At 37.3% G+C, this 16737-nt stretch overlaps 2 protein-coding genes and 1 long non-coding RNA gene across 3 annotated transcripts; 2 read left to right on the top strand and 1 right to left on the bottom strand.

The window, feature by feature from the left end:
* Positions 1–504: 504 nt before the first annotated feature.
* On the bottom strand, positions 505–4005 carry LOC148700575 (uncharacterized). The gene is made up of 3 exons (XR_016397733.1): positions 3172–4005; positions 775–930; positions 505–615 (listed from the first exon to the last, which is right to left on the bottom strand). It is a non-coding gene; the product is annotated as an uncharacterized LOC148700575 (long non-coding RNA).
* A 1654-nt stretch (positions 4006–5659) lies between these two features.
* Positions 5660–10448, top strand: LOC103707832 (glycerophosphodiester phosphodiesterase GDPD1, chloroplastic). The gene is made up of 8 exons (XM_008792503.6): positions 5660–5839; positions 5922–6103; positions 7892–7951; positions 8055–8135; positions 8227–8427; positions 8541–8636; positions 8779–8975; positions 9100–10448. The coding sequence occupies exons 1-8, from the start codon at positions 5743–5745 to the stop codon at positions 9323–9325; spliced, it is 1140 nt and encodes a 379-aa protein (XP_008790725.5). The 5' UTR covers positions 5660–5742; the 3' UTR covers positions 9326–10448.
* A 1395-nt stretch (positions 10449–11843) lies between these two features.
* Positions 11844–16737, top strand: LOC103707833 (mitochondrial import inner membrane translocase subunit TIM8-like). The gene is made up of 2 exons (XM_008792504.4): positions 11844–11962; positions 16322–16737. The coding sequence occupies exons 1-2, from the start codon at positions 11927–11929 to the stop codon at positions 16508–16510; spliced, it is 225 nt and encodes a 74-aa protein (XP_008790726.1). The 5' UTR covers positions 11844–11926; the 3' UTR covers positions 16511–16737.

Here is a 16737-nt window from a genome sequence, read left to right as displayed (position 1 = left end):
TATTAAATGAAATTTCCAATGAGTAATATCATGCACTCTGTGAACACATTATGAAAGTGCAAAGGAAAAAATTTACATGTTCAAAATGAAAACCTTTAAACAAAATCTTTATAATGGAATTACCCAGCCCACAGATACTTGGAAAACACCACCAAGTTTTAAACTTGAAACTTCCTTCAAATGCAAGGGTGCTACCATTGGGTTATTGTTCATCTCTTTTTTTTTTTTTTTTTTTTGAATGATGTCAACCAGAATTTCTGATTTAAAATACATCAACAAGCAATCCACTACTAAGATTTGCCAAACAAAATATACTAATATAGATATTCTACTTGCATTACCAACATATGTGCAGCACATATCCTTTCTGGGCACAACAATATAACTGATAGCTTGTCTTCATTCTGAATGCGCAAAATAGAACATCAAATATGCTGCAGTTTGAACCAATTAGCCACTCCCATCAAACTAAAACATATATTGAGATTGCAGAAGAAAATGAATAGCACCTACCAGATAAGCATGATAGGGCAAGATAAACGCTCCATACTTGTAAGTTAATATAACTGCACCTTTCGAATCTCTCTTGTAAGATGAACTTTTAACATTGTAAAGCTGCAGTTTCGAAGCTTTCATAAGTGAGTTTACTACTTGAACATCTCTGGAGGTGAAAATTGGCCATTGAGATGCAATGTTTTAAAATTTAATTTCAAGGTCGGCTTATTAAGACGATAATCCTCTACTGCAACCACATTGAAGAGCAATATGACTTACCTTATTCCTGTACTTCAAGGGAGTCTCTATCACTTGAACTAAGTCAATGAACAGGTACCCTTGTAGGTTTTCTACAGCCCAAATGCTCATCTTACTTTGTCCAAATCTGTTTGCATCTCAAGTATGAGGAAGTCATCCATTTGAGCAGATAGCATCCTATTTAGCATCAAGTATCAATGCAGTATTAGAGTCCATGCATACATGTTATTAAACAAATTATCCTTGACAAAAATTGATCTAACTCAAAAGATGCAGTGAGCTTAACCTCTAGTTACCCATCACCACAAACTGACTTCTTAACTTAAAGCCTCATTGTCACCACAATTGTAACAGAAAAATATAAACTGTTTGGCTATATACTTCACTGAATCCAAAATATCATGCAGTTACCAGATGACAGATGCAAGTTGTAATCAATGAGAAAAAATCATATAAGTTGAGAACACAGTAGAGATTCATAACCATCTTACACTGATTAATTCTGGAAGAATATTTGCTCACATCACTACAGGAGCAGGCACAAATGCTATGGATTACAAAATTTAGCCAAAATTAGTTCAAGATTTGCTCAATGTATGAATTCAAGACTCCGGAAAGCTAAAAGCCTGGAAATTTCAAAAACCTCAAACAGAAATCACGTTATCAAAATCTGTGGAAGATACGATTGGGACCTGTGCATTGCTCCCCCGATAAGAATTTTTTCTTTTCATCATTGGCAATTCGACGGCGGCGTCGGTGGGGGTGGTCCTCGGCGTCGACGAGCTTGCGAAGCCGCTCCTGGAGGGCGCGGACCTGGTCCTCCGTCCGCCGGAGCTTCGGCCACCGCTAGGTGAGGTACCGCCGTACACCAGGATGTACGACACCCACACGTACGGGTACGTCTCCGCAGTTATGTTTTTGAAAGGCAGTTCCGTACGTAGTTATGTAAGAAAAAACAAATATTTTGCAACATGCAAAAATAAAAAGGGAAAATTCTAAGTCATGCAAAAAAAAAAAGAGAGAGAGAGAGAAAATATTTTGTTCCATCCCACTGGCCTCCAAAATAGCTGAAGAAGATGTTGCGCGTTCCATTGATTTGGCAAATATTCTGTGTTGCATTTAAGGAAGTTTCATGGTTTACCCTATATATCCAGAGATATAACCTTTATGTTGTCATATGTCTCTTCTGTATCTGTATATATTTATACCTATTATATGAATAGGTGAGAGAAAATTTCGTGTCACACCACGAACCTGCAACCCAGGTCGGTCACGTGACACAGCTACGTAATTCCTAAAGCGAAGCTCTAGAGATCAAAGCCTAAATTGACAATATCCAATAATTTCATAAATTTAAATCAATAGTGAATAGCTGAATAATCAACTAAATAAATCTCTTATGATCAAATAATTAATTTGATCAATTACAAGATTTTCAAATATTTTTGGGTATCAGAAAATAAACTAACCCGTAACTCTCGTGCTTGAACTCCACGCCCAACCCATTGGAGACCACATCTTAGGACTCTCAAAGAGAAAAAGAAAAGATGGTGTGAGCTTTACAACCTAACAAGAATCTCACACCAATATAGATAAAATAAATTTGAAATAAAGATTAACTATAAACCATATCAAAATATATGCAAAGTTATAAAACCCCATATCGATTATTCAATATAGCTGGAATAAACCATATGAATATGCATCCATAAATGTACATTAAACATACAACTCATTCCTAAAAACATGTCAAATATTGTCATACGGTGATTTCATATATTTTATTTTCCATTTTTATTCAGATTTCTGATTAGCAATTATCTTTTTGATTTGGATTATCCATGGTCACGTGTCGGCTTGTTATTGGCAAACTATGATTCCATGCTTTGGCCAGTGGTGGCAAATTAAAATATCCGTACTTTGGCCCGTGGTAGCAAATCAAGATATCTATGCTTCGGCCCGCAGTTGCAAACCAAAATATCTGCACTTCAACCATTAGTTGCAAACCAAAATATCCGCACTTCAGCCCACGATGGCAATTTAAGATATATGCGTTTTGGCCCATAGTGGCAATCCAGTATGTCACAATTCAGCCTATGACCGGCAATCTATAACATGTCTAATCCAAATCCTTTCATTCAATTTCATCCATACCAAAGAAAATATATTTTTTTATTATATTTTATGCCCAAATTTCAAAATAATCAACACCATATTTCAAACAACCAAAACTATATTCCAAGCAGTCATAATCATTGATATTTGATATGTCTGTATACTAAAAAATATATATATATCTATATAACCATGTCAGAAATCATTCAACAATCACATGGAAAATGATGCAAATCCAAAAATTATCAACACATTATAAAATACATATTATCTATATAGGTGATTGTGTATAGGACTTCTTACCTCTACTGGTCTCAGACTTAATTACAGCGCACACCAATCCACTTCTCGATCTACAAACTCGAGTAGGATGTCCTGCTTAACACCTTCTTGCTTAGACGATTATCCCAATGTAAGATCAGGCCTAATTATCAAAGTAACTACAACAACCATGATCAATGATATGAAAATATGGAAGAAATGATATTTAATTTTAACATTGCTTGCCCGAATCCTTAGTCGTACAATGCTAGCTGGGACCCCTCCAAGGGTCAACTCGAATCCACAAGATAGCATTGGAACCACCATTGGTCCACTAAAACCTATAGAGAGAGAAAGAGTGGAGAGAGGTGATAAAGAGGGAGGAAGCAAGAGAGAGAGGGAACCAGGGTTCCCTTGTCGGCTACACCCCCGGCAGTGATCTCCGGTGATGGTGACAGTAGTCGCAGCCCTCGGCGACCCAGACAAGAAGCCATGGCTAGCGACTAGTGGTTGGCAGTGGCGATTGGCCGGATAGAAAGAAGAAGAGAAAAATAGAGGAGAGAGATACAGAGTGGAAGAAGCTCCATTTAAAAAATCCAGTGACCGGCCGGTTCAACTCAGGTTGTTGATGGTGGCCTTGTAACTGGGAGAAGGCTATGGAAGAGGATGGGATGTTGATTACCTTATTCCAGCGAGATGATCAACGGTAACTCACCGCGCACACTCAATGGAAAAATTGAGGAAACGGAGTGGATCTCGCTGAATCGATAGTGATTAAAAGGAGATGCCACGATGGAAAAGTGGACGCCTATTTAGGATGAGTCGAGGGCTCCTCGTGCTCGACGGATTCCCGACAAAAGTCACTCCCAAAAGTAGTCCGCTACTTTCGTCTCACGTGCGGAGCATGCGAGTCGTAAATAATATTTTTTATTTTTATTTTTCTTTGCTTTGAGATACGTGCAGAAAGGATATTGGGTTTGGGCCCTTAGCCTCAGCCCCTCTTTCTCGTCGAGGACTCAAGAGTACTGTGTTTTTAAGGCAGCATGGAAACGAGCGATCCAATTCTACCTTGACTTTCATAGAAAACACTGACATGCCTCTAAATTTTAAAATAATGTTATAACAACAATTATAGCGGTTTTGGCCACTTGTTACATTTTTGAGGAAAATAACACGGAAACATGTAACAACTATTAATTTTCATTATTTTAGAATTATAAAAGGATAATTATAATATAAATAATGGCATTTTCTTACTTGAACCTTTTTTATAATAAAATAATACTTCCAAAATCTAAACTTTTATCTCAAAATTCCTTCCAGAAGGTGGGGAAATTTTATTATTTTAGGTAATAAAAAACGAAGAAAAAGATAATGTTGTTATTCTTTTATTATAACACTATATAACAGTAGTTTCTTCAATAATATTGAATATTAAAAATTTTAAATTATTTTTTGAGATAAAAATGATCATTATAGTCATTATAGTTTTGACGGGGTTTGTAATAGCACGATAATGCATTAATTATTTCATTCCTTGCATGTCCCCCGATTTCAGGAGTATCGTAGGCTATTTAAAATGATTATTTATATTCAACCCCTATAAATGGTAGAAATTATTAGCTACGTCTTATGCACTATATAACCATGCACGCGGCTAATTATGGCTACTGGTTCTATAATAATGCACCAAAATATATGTTTGATCTAGCATAGGAAAAAAAAAGTTTCATAAAAATCAACAGTCGTGATTGGCTGCATGCACGACAACATGCCCATGTAGGGGAGGGATGTTACCTAACCGTGTAACCAAGATCTCGATACTTATCTGAGGCCTTTCTAACCTGGCATTGTATAACAATCCAGGATCTCACCCAAAATATTTAGCTGAAATATATTATTTGGGTTCTTTGATTCTATATAAGTACTCAAGATCTATTTAGCGAATAACCGATGTGGGACCAAGTACACGCCCGTAAAGGTCCTCACATACTCCAATTTAAGTCCTGACATTTTTGTCAAGCTAAAAGTTAAAATCCACTCAAATTTAATTACAAATACCATGATGGGCTCATGGTTAACCCTACTGAATCTGTGCTACAGTATAGGCTATAGGTCCACTCTGATACCATTTATAACAATTTAAGAGCTTACATAAAAAGTCTAGCTTAAAGGTATTATTTGGATTGTTTGATCCTATATGAGCATGCAAGATCTACCTAGTAAATAATTAATATAAAATTAAACATACGTCCGCACGGGACCTCATGAGTCGGAATTCGCGGACCGCCACACGAGAGATGTGTCCACGGATACAGAGAGATGGTCAAATTTCAAATAGGAAATTTCTCCAGGTCAGCTCCAGGTAGGATAGGCTATACCTCATACTTTTCTTGCATGACAGCTTCGCGACGTCAAGAGAACGACAAGAAGCCAGAGGGAGAACAAGCTGTCCCTATTGGAATATCCCATGGCATAAACCCCACAACTTCACGTCCCTCCCCTTCCTTCCCATCTTCCTCCTTTCAAACCCCCTCTCCCTCCTCCCCCTCTCCCCCAAAACTATCTATTCCTAATTCTCTTCTCCCAGTTTCCTTATAGTCCTCGATCCTCATGGCTCTCATGGCCATCCACGTCTCCCATGTTCCCATACTCGACAACGTCCCAAAGAGCCCCTCCGTCGCCCTCTCCTCCACCCTCTTCCCCAAAGGTCAGCCACCTTCTCTCTCTCTCTCTTTTCTCTAGTTTTTAGCTATTTATTTTGATCAATATTTCTGAGCCATTGGATACAGGGGCTGAGATGGTGCGACCGCCGTGGAAGGCAACGGGCCTCGTAGTGGTGGGCCACCGGGGTAACGGGATGAACGTCTTAACGTCGCAGGACCGGCGCATGACGGCCGTTAAGGAGAACTCCCTCCTCTCCTTCAACCGCGCCTCCCGCTTCCCGATCGACTTCATCGAGTTCGACGTCCAGGTGCGACGTCCGTCTACTTTACTCCTGTTGACAGCGTTACGTTCCCGTTATCTCCGTTATCCTTTTCCGTTACCTTCCTCGTCTCTCCCTTGTGACCGTTGTTGCTCGTCGCCGAGTTCTTTCCCTTCTTTCGCTTCAACTCGGCACGCGAGGTCGCGTCCTCCTGACGTGCCGATTTTAATAGCCGGGAAATTGGAATTAGAAATAAAAATTAATTAACAAGTAGAAAAATAGCGGGGTCAGCTGACTTTTTTGGTTTTTGGCAGTCCTCTCTCCGCATTTAAGGGAGCAATTCATGGAACTTTTATTATTGAGGGATAGGCTTAAATGTACACTGCCTAATTCTTATGGAAGAAAATACTGCTTCTATATTCTGAAATCTGAACTTGCAACATGCAGCTTTCAATAGAGCAATGTTATCGTTATGCTAAGGTAATCTACTAGGATAGAAACTATATAATTGAGTGCAATTTTATATGATTTGAGATGTTATAATCCGGAGAAAAGCCAACAATATAGCCATTTATGTAGTTGGGGAAGTAGTTGGACGGTGTTTTTTTCCAGAGTTTGGTCCAAGTTTATTCTAGTTGGTGGTATTGCACTAGCATTTGCTAAAGACTCGTTTGGTTCGTGGAAAAAGAAGAGAGGAAAGTATGGTCAACGGAAAAGTAACGAGATGCCTCTTGTTTGTTTGGAGTATAATTCCCACATTTCATGGAAAAATCTTTCCTATGAGAAACATAGAAAAGTTACTTTTCCATGAGGAGGAAACCACTCCATTTTTATTTTTTCCCAAAAAGTCCCTTCAGCATTAAAGAAGCATTAAAGAGGCATTAAAGACCTAATTTTTATTAAGGGCATAATAGGAATTATACATAATTTTCTCAGGAAAGTGGATGGCCAACCAAATATAGGCACTTTGGAAATTTGTCACTTTCCCATGGTCAACCAAACATGCCAAAAGTACTTTTCTAGGCATCCTCTTTCTAGGAATTTGTTTTCCAGAAATATGTGGGAAAATGCTTCCCGCAAACCAAACGAGTCCTAAATGTAAAAAAAGAGTATTGATTAAAGGAAATGTTAAAATTAGTCTTTGATTGCATTGCAGTTTTTTTAGTTCGAAGTTGGTCTTGATTTACAATATGTTCTTGAAGAAAGAGTTAGAATTTCTAAGATTGTAAGAAATTAGATTCCGAAGTAGTTAGAATATTAAGAACTATAATGGCAACGAGAACAAGTCCATACATTTTTCTCAATCTTCTTTATTTTGAAGCAGTATTCTTTAAGTTCAAACCAAGTTCAAATAGAATGATTCGTACCGAGTTCAAACAGAACGGTTCGCACCAAGTTCGAACGAAACCAACTAGTTCAAGCCGATTCCGGCCTTTTTCGGCCAGCTTTGATCGATTCAGAACCGATTCTGGCTAATTCGAGATCATGATTGATTTCAATAGGCGAACCGACCTATTTTTCATTAGGTTGGCTCAGTACGGGCCAAACCAAATGGTTCAGTCTTCTTCACCCTTCCTTCATATATAGTTAATGTGGAAAAGAGTCTGGATCCTTCACGGTGCGTGTTTTGATACTTAAGAGGGATGATTAATTTGTCACCCCTGGTTCCATTCCCAACATCTTTCAGCATTCTTATTTAGCTTTTATTATCTTTTTTTTCTGATGATAATTTAGCTTTTATTATCATAGGGGTCGGTTGCCTTTATTTTTCCCTCATTTTCAAGATATAAATTGGTGGAGCTTGGAACTCATATAACATGAATACCATTTATGCAGGTAACCAAAGATGATGCCCCCATCATCTTCCATGATGATGTGATCCTTTTCGAAGAAGCTGTAAGATCCTCTCCTCTCTGCATTATTTTTGTTAATTACAAGCAAAATATATGTCCTCTTTTCAATTCATTTTTGACATATTTGTTGGATTTGGTCTCTTCAGGGACATATAAATGAGAAGCAGGTCACAACTCTGTACCTGGAAGAATTCCTTTCCTACGGCCCCCAAAAAGAGCCTGGCAAGGTAATTCTCATCCTTTCTCTTGCACCAGTCCATTTGATAGAAAACTAGACAATCCTTGATTATTTTTTTTTCTTCTTTTAAATGACACCAGGTGGGGAAATCATTATTCAGGAAGGCTAAAGATGGGAGAGTGTTAAAATGGAGTGTGGAAGATGATGACTCTCTTTGCATATTGCAAGAGGCATTTCAGAGTGTTGACTCCCATTTGGGCTTCAACATTGAGCTTAAATTTGATGACCATGCTGTTTACAGAGAAGAAGAGCTTTCTTATGCTCTTCAGGCCATCTTGCAGGTATGGTTTCTTGATCATGCTGCATTCCAATTCATGAATCTAATTTTGGAAGCTGTATCAACTCTTAAATTCTTGAGATTAGCTATTCTTCACTATTAAAATTTTGTAACTAGGTGGTCTTCGAGTATGCCGGTGATAGACCCATCATCTTCTCAACCTTCCAACCTGATGCAGCACAGCTAGTGAGGAAATTACAGTGTGTTTACCCTGTAAGTGGAACTCTTTTGTTCTTTTTTTTTTCTTATATATTCCTTGTTTCACCTGTTGGTCAGTTGTTAGAATCTTATATCATATCAATAACAAGTAAATTATGATATGATATTTGTTATAACATGTTATTCCTTGAACCAGGTGTTTTTCCTCACCGAGGGAGGGAATGAAATCTTTGATGACATGAGAAGAAACTCCTTGGATGAGGCCATTAAGCTATGCTTGGCAAGTGGTTTGCAAGGGATTGTTTCAGATGTCAGGGGAGTTTTCAGAAATCCATCAACAATAGCTAGAATCAAGGAATCCAGCCTTGCCCTTCTAACATATGGCCAGTTGAAGTAAGTCATCTTTGTGCACATAATATTTCATCAAATCATACCAGAATTGTTGCTTTCTTGCAGGTGGTCATGTTTACTTCTATCCAACTTCGAAATTATTGATCTGTTTTCAATACATTTGCAGCAATGTTCCTGAAGCCGTTTATATGCAGCATCTAATGGGCATCAATGGTGTAATTGTTGATCTCGTCGAAGAGATTACCGAGGCTGTGTCAGATTTCAACAGACCAGCTACCGAAAGAGATGAGAGTTTGTGCGACCCTAAAGGGGAGGAGGTCAGGAGGCCTAAGTTCTCACAACAAGAGCTCACATTCTTGCTCAACCTTATACCTGAACTAATGCAACAGTAGTCCCAAAGGAACTAGGATGTAAAGTTATTGTATAGCATCTGATTTATAGAGACACAAAGAAATGAAAATGATAGTATGGTAACATTAATCCTATAGATGTTTCTTCCATGATATTGTTGTTGCGCCTGGGCACAGCGCACGAAAATTGATCTGCTTATTCATACAAACGAAACTATTATGATGGATTGATTTGTTCATGACTATGGATCGCCGAAGACTTTATGATACTTTGGTTCATGAAGCGGAGATGAGGGCAGCTTGAGAGGATATTTTTTATATTCGCCTCATCTTAGGGGCTGACCGGATTCAGCTTAAAGGGGATTCAACAACCGTTATCGGGTGGATCCAGAGTCACGCTAGGATAGGTATCGAACATCCTTTTATGTACGATATCCGTGGTCTTCTGCAGGATTGTGTGGATGCCCGTATCACTTCTGTGTATCGAAAGATGAATAGAGTGGCTGATTGGATAACTTTATATGTCGCCCAGCACTCTGGTGGTTTCTTGTAGGATAGTTTGGAGTCCTCACCTTTTTCTCTTTACTTTCTTCTCTTTTCTGATTTTGTTGGATGTACCCATACTATAATGGTATGAAGGTATCTGTGTTATCCAAAAAAAAAAAAAAAAGCTTGTGCTCTGGCCATGATCTCACTATAATTAGTATCAAACAAGAACCACATAAGTTAAAGAAAGATAGATATGGTAGTTCTGATTCTCGTGGAAGTCAGAAATGGAGCAGAAGAAATGAAAGCAAATGGTGGAAAACCTAAGATGAGCTTGTGTACAGATTGAGGTGAGTATAGAAGGGAGGTGGAAATTCCTGAATTTCTTGAAGAACTGGAGTGTTTATAGCCACTTCATCGAAGTGCCATGTAACTCACTAAAAATAATTTCGTTATACGGACTTGTAGTAACTGCTGGGGTAAAGAAAATTATGTGGAAGTCTTTTTTATGCTTCTACTTTGTGTACACGATGAGTTGCATGGGTTTCTTTTCAGAAATTATGACCAAATGTGCCACTTCCTTGATGCTGATGATATCATTATTTTCGTCAAAACCACACTTCCTAATTGCTAACATTATGGATGCATTCTGGAGCTGTGATGATATCTAATCAACACATTAGTAGGAATGAGTCTTTTTGTTTATTTCTCAATTTAAATGCAGCCTAGACTTCATAGACTGGTTAATGACCTAGCTGGGCACAAGCAAATGACTAGGATGAGCGATAGAAATATATTTTTATGTGCAAATAGAGTGCATGAAGAGAATATAAGTCGAAGAAATTATAAAGTTGAAATGATAAGAAATGAAGAGTAGCATCTTTTGGAAGAAAGGGGAATTAACTGCTACATCATGTCCTCCCTTTATCTGGTCTTGGATGAGTCCGGAGAATCATCCTAAGGCCTTGTGACAATAAAGGGTGCAGGTTGGTTTTTAGTCTTTGTCTAGCACAACTTTTGATGCATGATGCATCCCCAACAACTTGTTCTCTGATGTTATTTGACCCTATTGATTCATCCACTGAAATCTATTGTTATGACATTGGATATAATAGGGACTTGTTGCTATAAGGTAGGGCTTTCCAACCTAGATCAATCCTTCCTGGCCATAAGGATTTGTTTCTCAATAAAATAATTTTGTTGGTACTAAAAAGTTTCTAGCATCTCTATCCCGAACAAGCTAATCTTGTGTTAAAGCTTTTTAAATGTCTTTTAATAATCCAATTTTATGGATTCGTTTGGTTCGCGGAAACAATTTTATCTCATTGGATTATGTTTTCTGGGAAGCCAATGCATTATATATGAAAAAGCAATTTTGGCATGTTTGGTTGATAATGAGAAAGTAGCATAGGAAATATACTTTCTAGAATGAATCTTTTATACCCTTAATAAATCGACTCCAAGAAGCAAAAATAAATAAATAAATATAAGCCACTAAGATTAAAGGTAGTTTGGGGGGAAAAAAGGATTTTATCTTGACTCCGAGCCAATGGGAAAGTGGATTTCCTATATCTCACATAGGTTTTCGATTTTCCATTTGAGGTGGGGCAAACCTATTTTCATGGAAGGACTACTTTTCCATTTTTCTTATTTGAAACCCCTGTCCAAACATAAGATACTTTGTCATTTTTCATACTTTTTCTTCTCTTCCCACGAACTAAACGGGTCCTAAAAAAGAGGAATAAGAGCACATGAATACTAATCTTGGTTCATCATATAAACTCATGAAGCTCCATGGCAAGAAATAGATATCCAGTTGAACTATGTTGCTACTATGGCTAAAAACATAATATTTTTTGGCTAAAGGTGTAATTTTTTCCCCTTATTATCATTCACATGAAACAAGAATTCATCCTCCTCTGTACAAATCTACCATTGGATCACTTATAGTTCTCAGAGTACTCTAAACTGCCATTTATTCATCTGCACAGCTTTTAAAGCAACCAATGGATGATCCAATGGTGGATTCCAGCGCAGAAAGGTACGCTGGGTCCGGTTCCTCAGGCCCAACCATCCGGCCCATTTAGACCCTACAAGGAGTGTTTTGAGGGTTTTAGGGCGAGCAAACTCCCGAGCGTTTGCAGAGAAGAGGCTGAGATGGAGAATTCCGCGGAGTTGCAGCGATTCCTGGAGGTTAGATCCATTAGCTTCTTCTATCCTCTTAGAGACCCGTTGTTTCTCGTGCGATAATTTTTCCTTGCGGCTAAATATTCTTGAATTTTGCTGATCTATAACAAAAAAAAAAAAAACATTTTTGATGTAATGTTCGACTGCTGCGGTTTTGATAAAATCTGATAGAGTCTTCTTTTTTGTGAAGTTTAGCTTGGAGTTTATGAAACACAATAAAAAAAAATCTTTTTATGTGGATTTTTTCAATATATCTGGGGACTTGGTAATTGTGTCTTTAAGCCCTTAAATGTGGAAGCAGCTTTTGATTCATAAGACGATGAATTTATGTTAGAATTTGTTTCCATTGCAAAAGGCGATGTGAAATCGAGAAATTGGGAGGAAAGCTTGACTGAAATGATGGAAGGAAGATAAACGGAGTGAGGATTTAAAATAGTCAGACCAGATTAGGGTACAACTTTAGGTGGTATACGAGGTGATAGGATATGTAGTTGAGGTCAAAGGAAAAATTGGTTTTCCCAAAAGCTTGTCTTTATGCATTGGATTTAATGTTGGAAGGAGATGAGGAAAGTTGGGAATATTTTGAGTACGATTATAGTACAGTTGATGCAGTGATATGGGCATATGATAGTTAGTAGCATTACTGCATCTACCATCTAATGAGGAAAGCGCAATGCCAGAAACTACAGTAGGGTGCCTGGCTGGCAAGAAGACCAATACCTTCTCCTTCTCCTTCTCCTTGAAGCTTTGATTACTGTCGCCCACGGAGTCTTCAAAATTACCTAGATCGGTGGGAGAAATTAAGGATAGCTGTCAAGTGCTTTCATTCACTAAATTGCATGGAATACTTTTTGCTATGCTATAAATTAAGCCCAGATATGCTTAGCTGCATGGATATACCACAAGTAACCATGAACGGGGCGATTTGGCAGTGGGTCCAGGTTTTGGTAATCGTAAACCAGATCCATAAGAGAAGTAAATCACTAGACCTTTTTGAAAGCAGACTATATAGATACGCAAAACCAAACATGCGCTAGCTTAGCTCAAGCTAAACCACATTCATTCTGGGCTTTTTCAGGATAAATTTCTATTCATTTTGGTTTGGCATTCATCTTGCAACATGCTCGTGCAAGACCTGATCCCTAGTATGTGTTGCATCAGGATTCTTGCAGAAGGGAGATTAGATTGCACATATGGGGAGATGTAATGTTTGTAGAATCAATTTAATTGACAAATTGGTTCCTACATAGAAATTTTCCCACATCTCGAACAACCTAGTTCTATGGTAAGCAGTAACTTGTTGCAATAACATGGTCATGCAGGGCTTAATATATAGTTTTCTTGCAGCATCAAGTTCTTATGCAAGTCATGTTAGATGCTAAATATGTGCAAATGCAGTAAGTGCAAGGCTAATGAGGAGAGGAGATCAATGGTGTGAATAGAAATTTCAAGGCATATCAGAAAGCCTAATTACATGCTAGGCTATGCTTATTTCTTTTTTTTTCCTCCTCCCTTTTCTCTGATTTGTGTGCACACACATACAAATGATGGGAAGCCTAGAAGGAGAACCAATACAATCAAACTACTTGAAGGATGTTTTAGGTTTATATCTTAGGGAGGTGCTCCAGATATCATAGCTAGTGCACTGATATTGGAGGCATCTGTAATGCAGTATAATAGATTTGCAGTAATGAGCAAATGTACAAGAATGAGGATGTTTTAAGTAGGTATATAGTTATGCTAAAAAGGATAAGTCAGAAATGCCTATGATGGAGAAAGATTATGATTTCTGAGCTTTTTCAGCATAGGAGAGAATGGATTTGTTTAAATGTGGCAATATAGTAGGTCATCAACAGTATCAGTGAAGAGGTTCTTGAATTCATGTAGAAAAGTTATTAGAGTGGTAGGAAGTCCAAAGAAAATTTGGATGGATGGTGTACAAACAGATTTTAAATATAGTTTGAGTGGTTTGGGATTTCAGCAGGAAGTTAGGAACTAAAGGCAAAGAAGGATCCTTAAAGTTGATTCCAAATTGCAAGAAATTATGTAGTTTTCATTACAAGAGTTGGACTTTTTGTACATCATTCATGGAAGGTCATGATTTTTGGAGGGTTGTGCGATGCATCGCTACCATATTGGAAGGGAGTGGCTTTGTGAATATGGTGGCATAGAATAACATTTTTTATGTAAAAAGCCTATTTGGTTAGGTCTAGATTGGATGATGGGCGTTCTACATCGATAATCTAAACTATTGGATGTGATCACATATCTCTAAACTGCTTACCCATCCGGAATTATGTGATTTGGAGACCCCTAAATTATGCATCAAGTGGTCAAAAAACACATTGTTATGTATTATTTCATATGTCTAATTTTTAATCACTTGGTGTCTAGGCTAGAAGTCTTTAAATCATATGATTTTTGGTATGTAAGCAGTTTAAATATAGTAGATCTTTCGTTCAATGACTCGGATCATTAATATAGATCCCACATTGTTTAGTATAGACCTAACCACATCTATGGAGATCTACTCAAGTGTAGCCAAGTCGAACTCTCTCTCTCCCTATATATGTATATAATATAACTTTTTCAAATGTTAATGTTTCTGCCACATAGTTGTTTATGGATAAGTTCGAAATTAGTTTTATTACTGATTTTTTTATTAAAACAAAATAACATGGTATTCCCTTGTAACAAGGGTTGAAGTGCCAATAATAGTTCTTGTATTGTACTACTACATGGTACACTTCTTGATGTTGGCACAACATTAATAAGGTGATGTACCAGGTGTTGGTATGGATTGATGCTGGTACCAGTGGGTGTGCCAATATTGTAATAGTGCAGTACAACTGGTACAACCCATTAGATATCAGTTTGTAATCCATGCCTCGTAGTCTTTTAAGTAAATTACGAAAAACTGAAACTTAGATTACATCAAATGGTTTCATTTATTTCCCTTCACCCTTTTTCCCAGGGAGAGGGGAGGTTCAGCAGGGAGTGGTGGCCTAACAATATCTTGATTCTTCCATAAAAAACTTCTCACTATGATACCTGTTTTCCTAGGGGGTGCTAGCTTGGGCATAATTAAGATTGCTTTTAATGGTTCAATCCACCCTGACATCACCAAGCCTTTACTTTTCATGCCAGAAGCTTATTTGAGATCCTAGGACCCATATAAGTTTGCCTTCAATATAAAAAGCTCAAAACTTTCTCAATAATGACACATGTCTCAGAGATCTTTGCTTGCACATTTTGTGGTTCCTTGCCTGCATCATGTTATTTGTCATTCTTGTGGTTTTTCATTAGAAGTATGTTCTTATAGTTTCTTCATCAGCCATATGATTTACGATGCGAAAATAAAGTCATATATGCATTAGATGATGATGTTGTCAATATTCTAAAAATAAGTGGAATTGCTTGTAAATGTTATTTGAATTGGCCAAGCTGTTTGATTTTTTTTCAAAATTTTTAAATGTTGAGAAACAATGTTATTTCTGTATCTAGATAAGGTGTTCCTGTTGGACACGTGTCTAACTATGTTATAAAATTTCAGTGTTGTTGTCTTTAATTCTGTCCATTATTATAGTGAAAACTTGAGAGAAAATGTAATAACATTGTTTTATTGTTTGAGATTTTTTTTTTTTTAAAAAACATATTCTTCAAAATTTTAGTACTTTTCAACAACAAAGAACATGTATACATGCATGCATGCATAGATACATGCATGGAAATATACACCCCCTATATAGGGAGTTTTATAGATCTGCCGCTTTATTTCTGTTTTGCAAATTTGGACCATCTCTCTCTCTCTCTCTCTCTCTCTCACTAATTTTCATGTGCTTTTTCCTTTGGCCCATGGATAATCTTCAGCCCTTTTAACATGTAATGCATACTCAATAAAATGTGTATTACTATTAAAATATGTGCATTCTATTCTGCTTAAAATATATGGCTGGAAAGTATCCACTAGAGCTAGGGGCAAAAGCATCTAAAAATCTTCATATAGGCCCATGCCTACAAAAATGTGGCCTTCATCTGCAAGAACAGCAACAATAAATGTGGCCTGAATCTGCAGAAAGGAAAACATTGTAGGCTGTTTTTTCTCAGAGTTTCAATATACATATAAATGTGAGTGTGTTTGTCACTTTTTGTGATTTTGGCAGATCCTTTAAATGTGCAAGTGCATGAAATGCAAGACTTCTGCATTATGTGTTTCGTTCTTTAAGCCATTTATCGTATCACTATCGTCAAAGTCTTTATTTGCCATTACTTGCACATGTTTAAGAATTAATAACCTCTAATGTTTATTGAGGATATTAAATGTCTGAGATCAAAAATTTGATTCAAATGATTGGCTTTCTGCAGGAAGAGAAGCAGAAAGCTATGGTTAGTGAGATGGTGGGGAAGATCACAAATGTGTGCTGGGACAAATGCATCACTGGTACCCCCGGCAGCAAGTTCAGCTCCAGTGAATCCACATGTCTTACCAATTGTGCGCAGCGATATATGGACATGACTGTTCTCATCATGAAACGTTTTCAGTCTATGCAGTAAATCATTGTCGTTTTCACCTAACAGTCTACCCATTTAGCATTTCATCTTAATTACTCTGAGTCATGTACTTCTGGATGACAACTTCCATTCTGTTTAATACTTGACATTGTTTTTCCTATGCATTTTTCTGCTCATGTTCTCATCTGATTCAATGTAACAGTATGCAACATCTATCGGTATTTAAGATCACTCAATTCATTTTAAAATAAAAAGTAGCAGAAAATCAA

This window comes from Phoenix dactylifera, chromosome 11 (assembly GCF_051530095.1).
Source record: "Phoenix dactylifera cultivar Ajwa chromosome 11, Ajwa_hap1_PhDact_Kaust_v1.1, whole genome shotgun sequence".
Lineage (NCBI taxonomy): Eukaryota > Viridiplantae > Streptophyta > Magnoliopsida > Arecales > Arecaceae > Phoenix > Phoenix dactylifera.
Note: the sequence above shows the minus strand (reverse complement) of the source record. Positions and strands in the feature narration are given on the sequence as shown.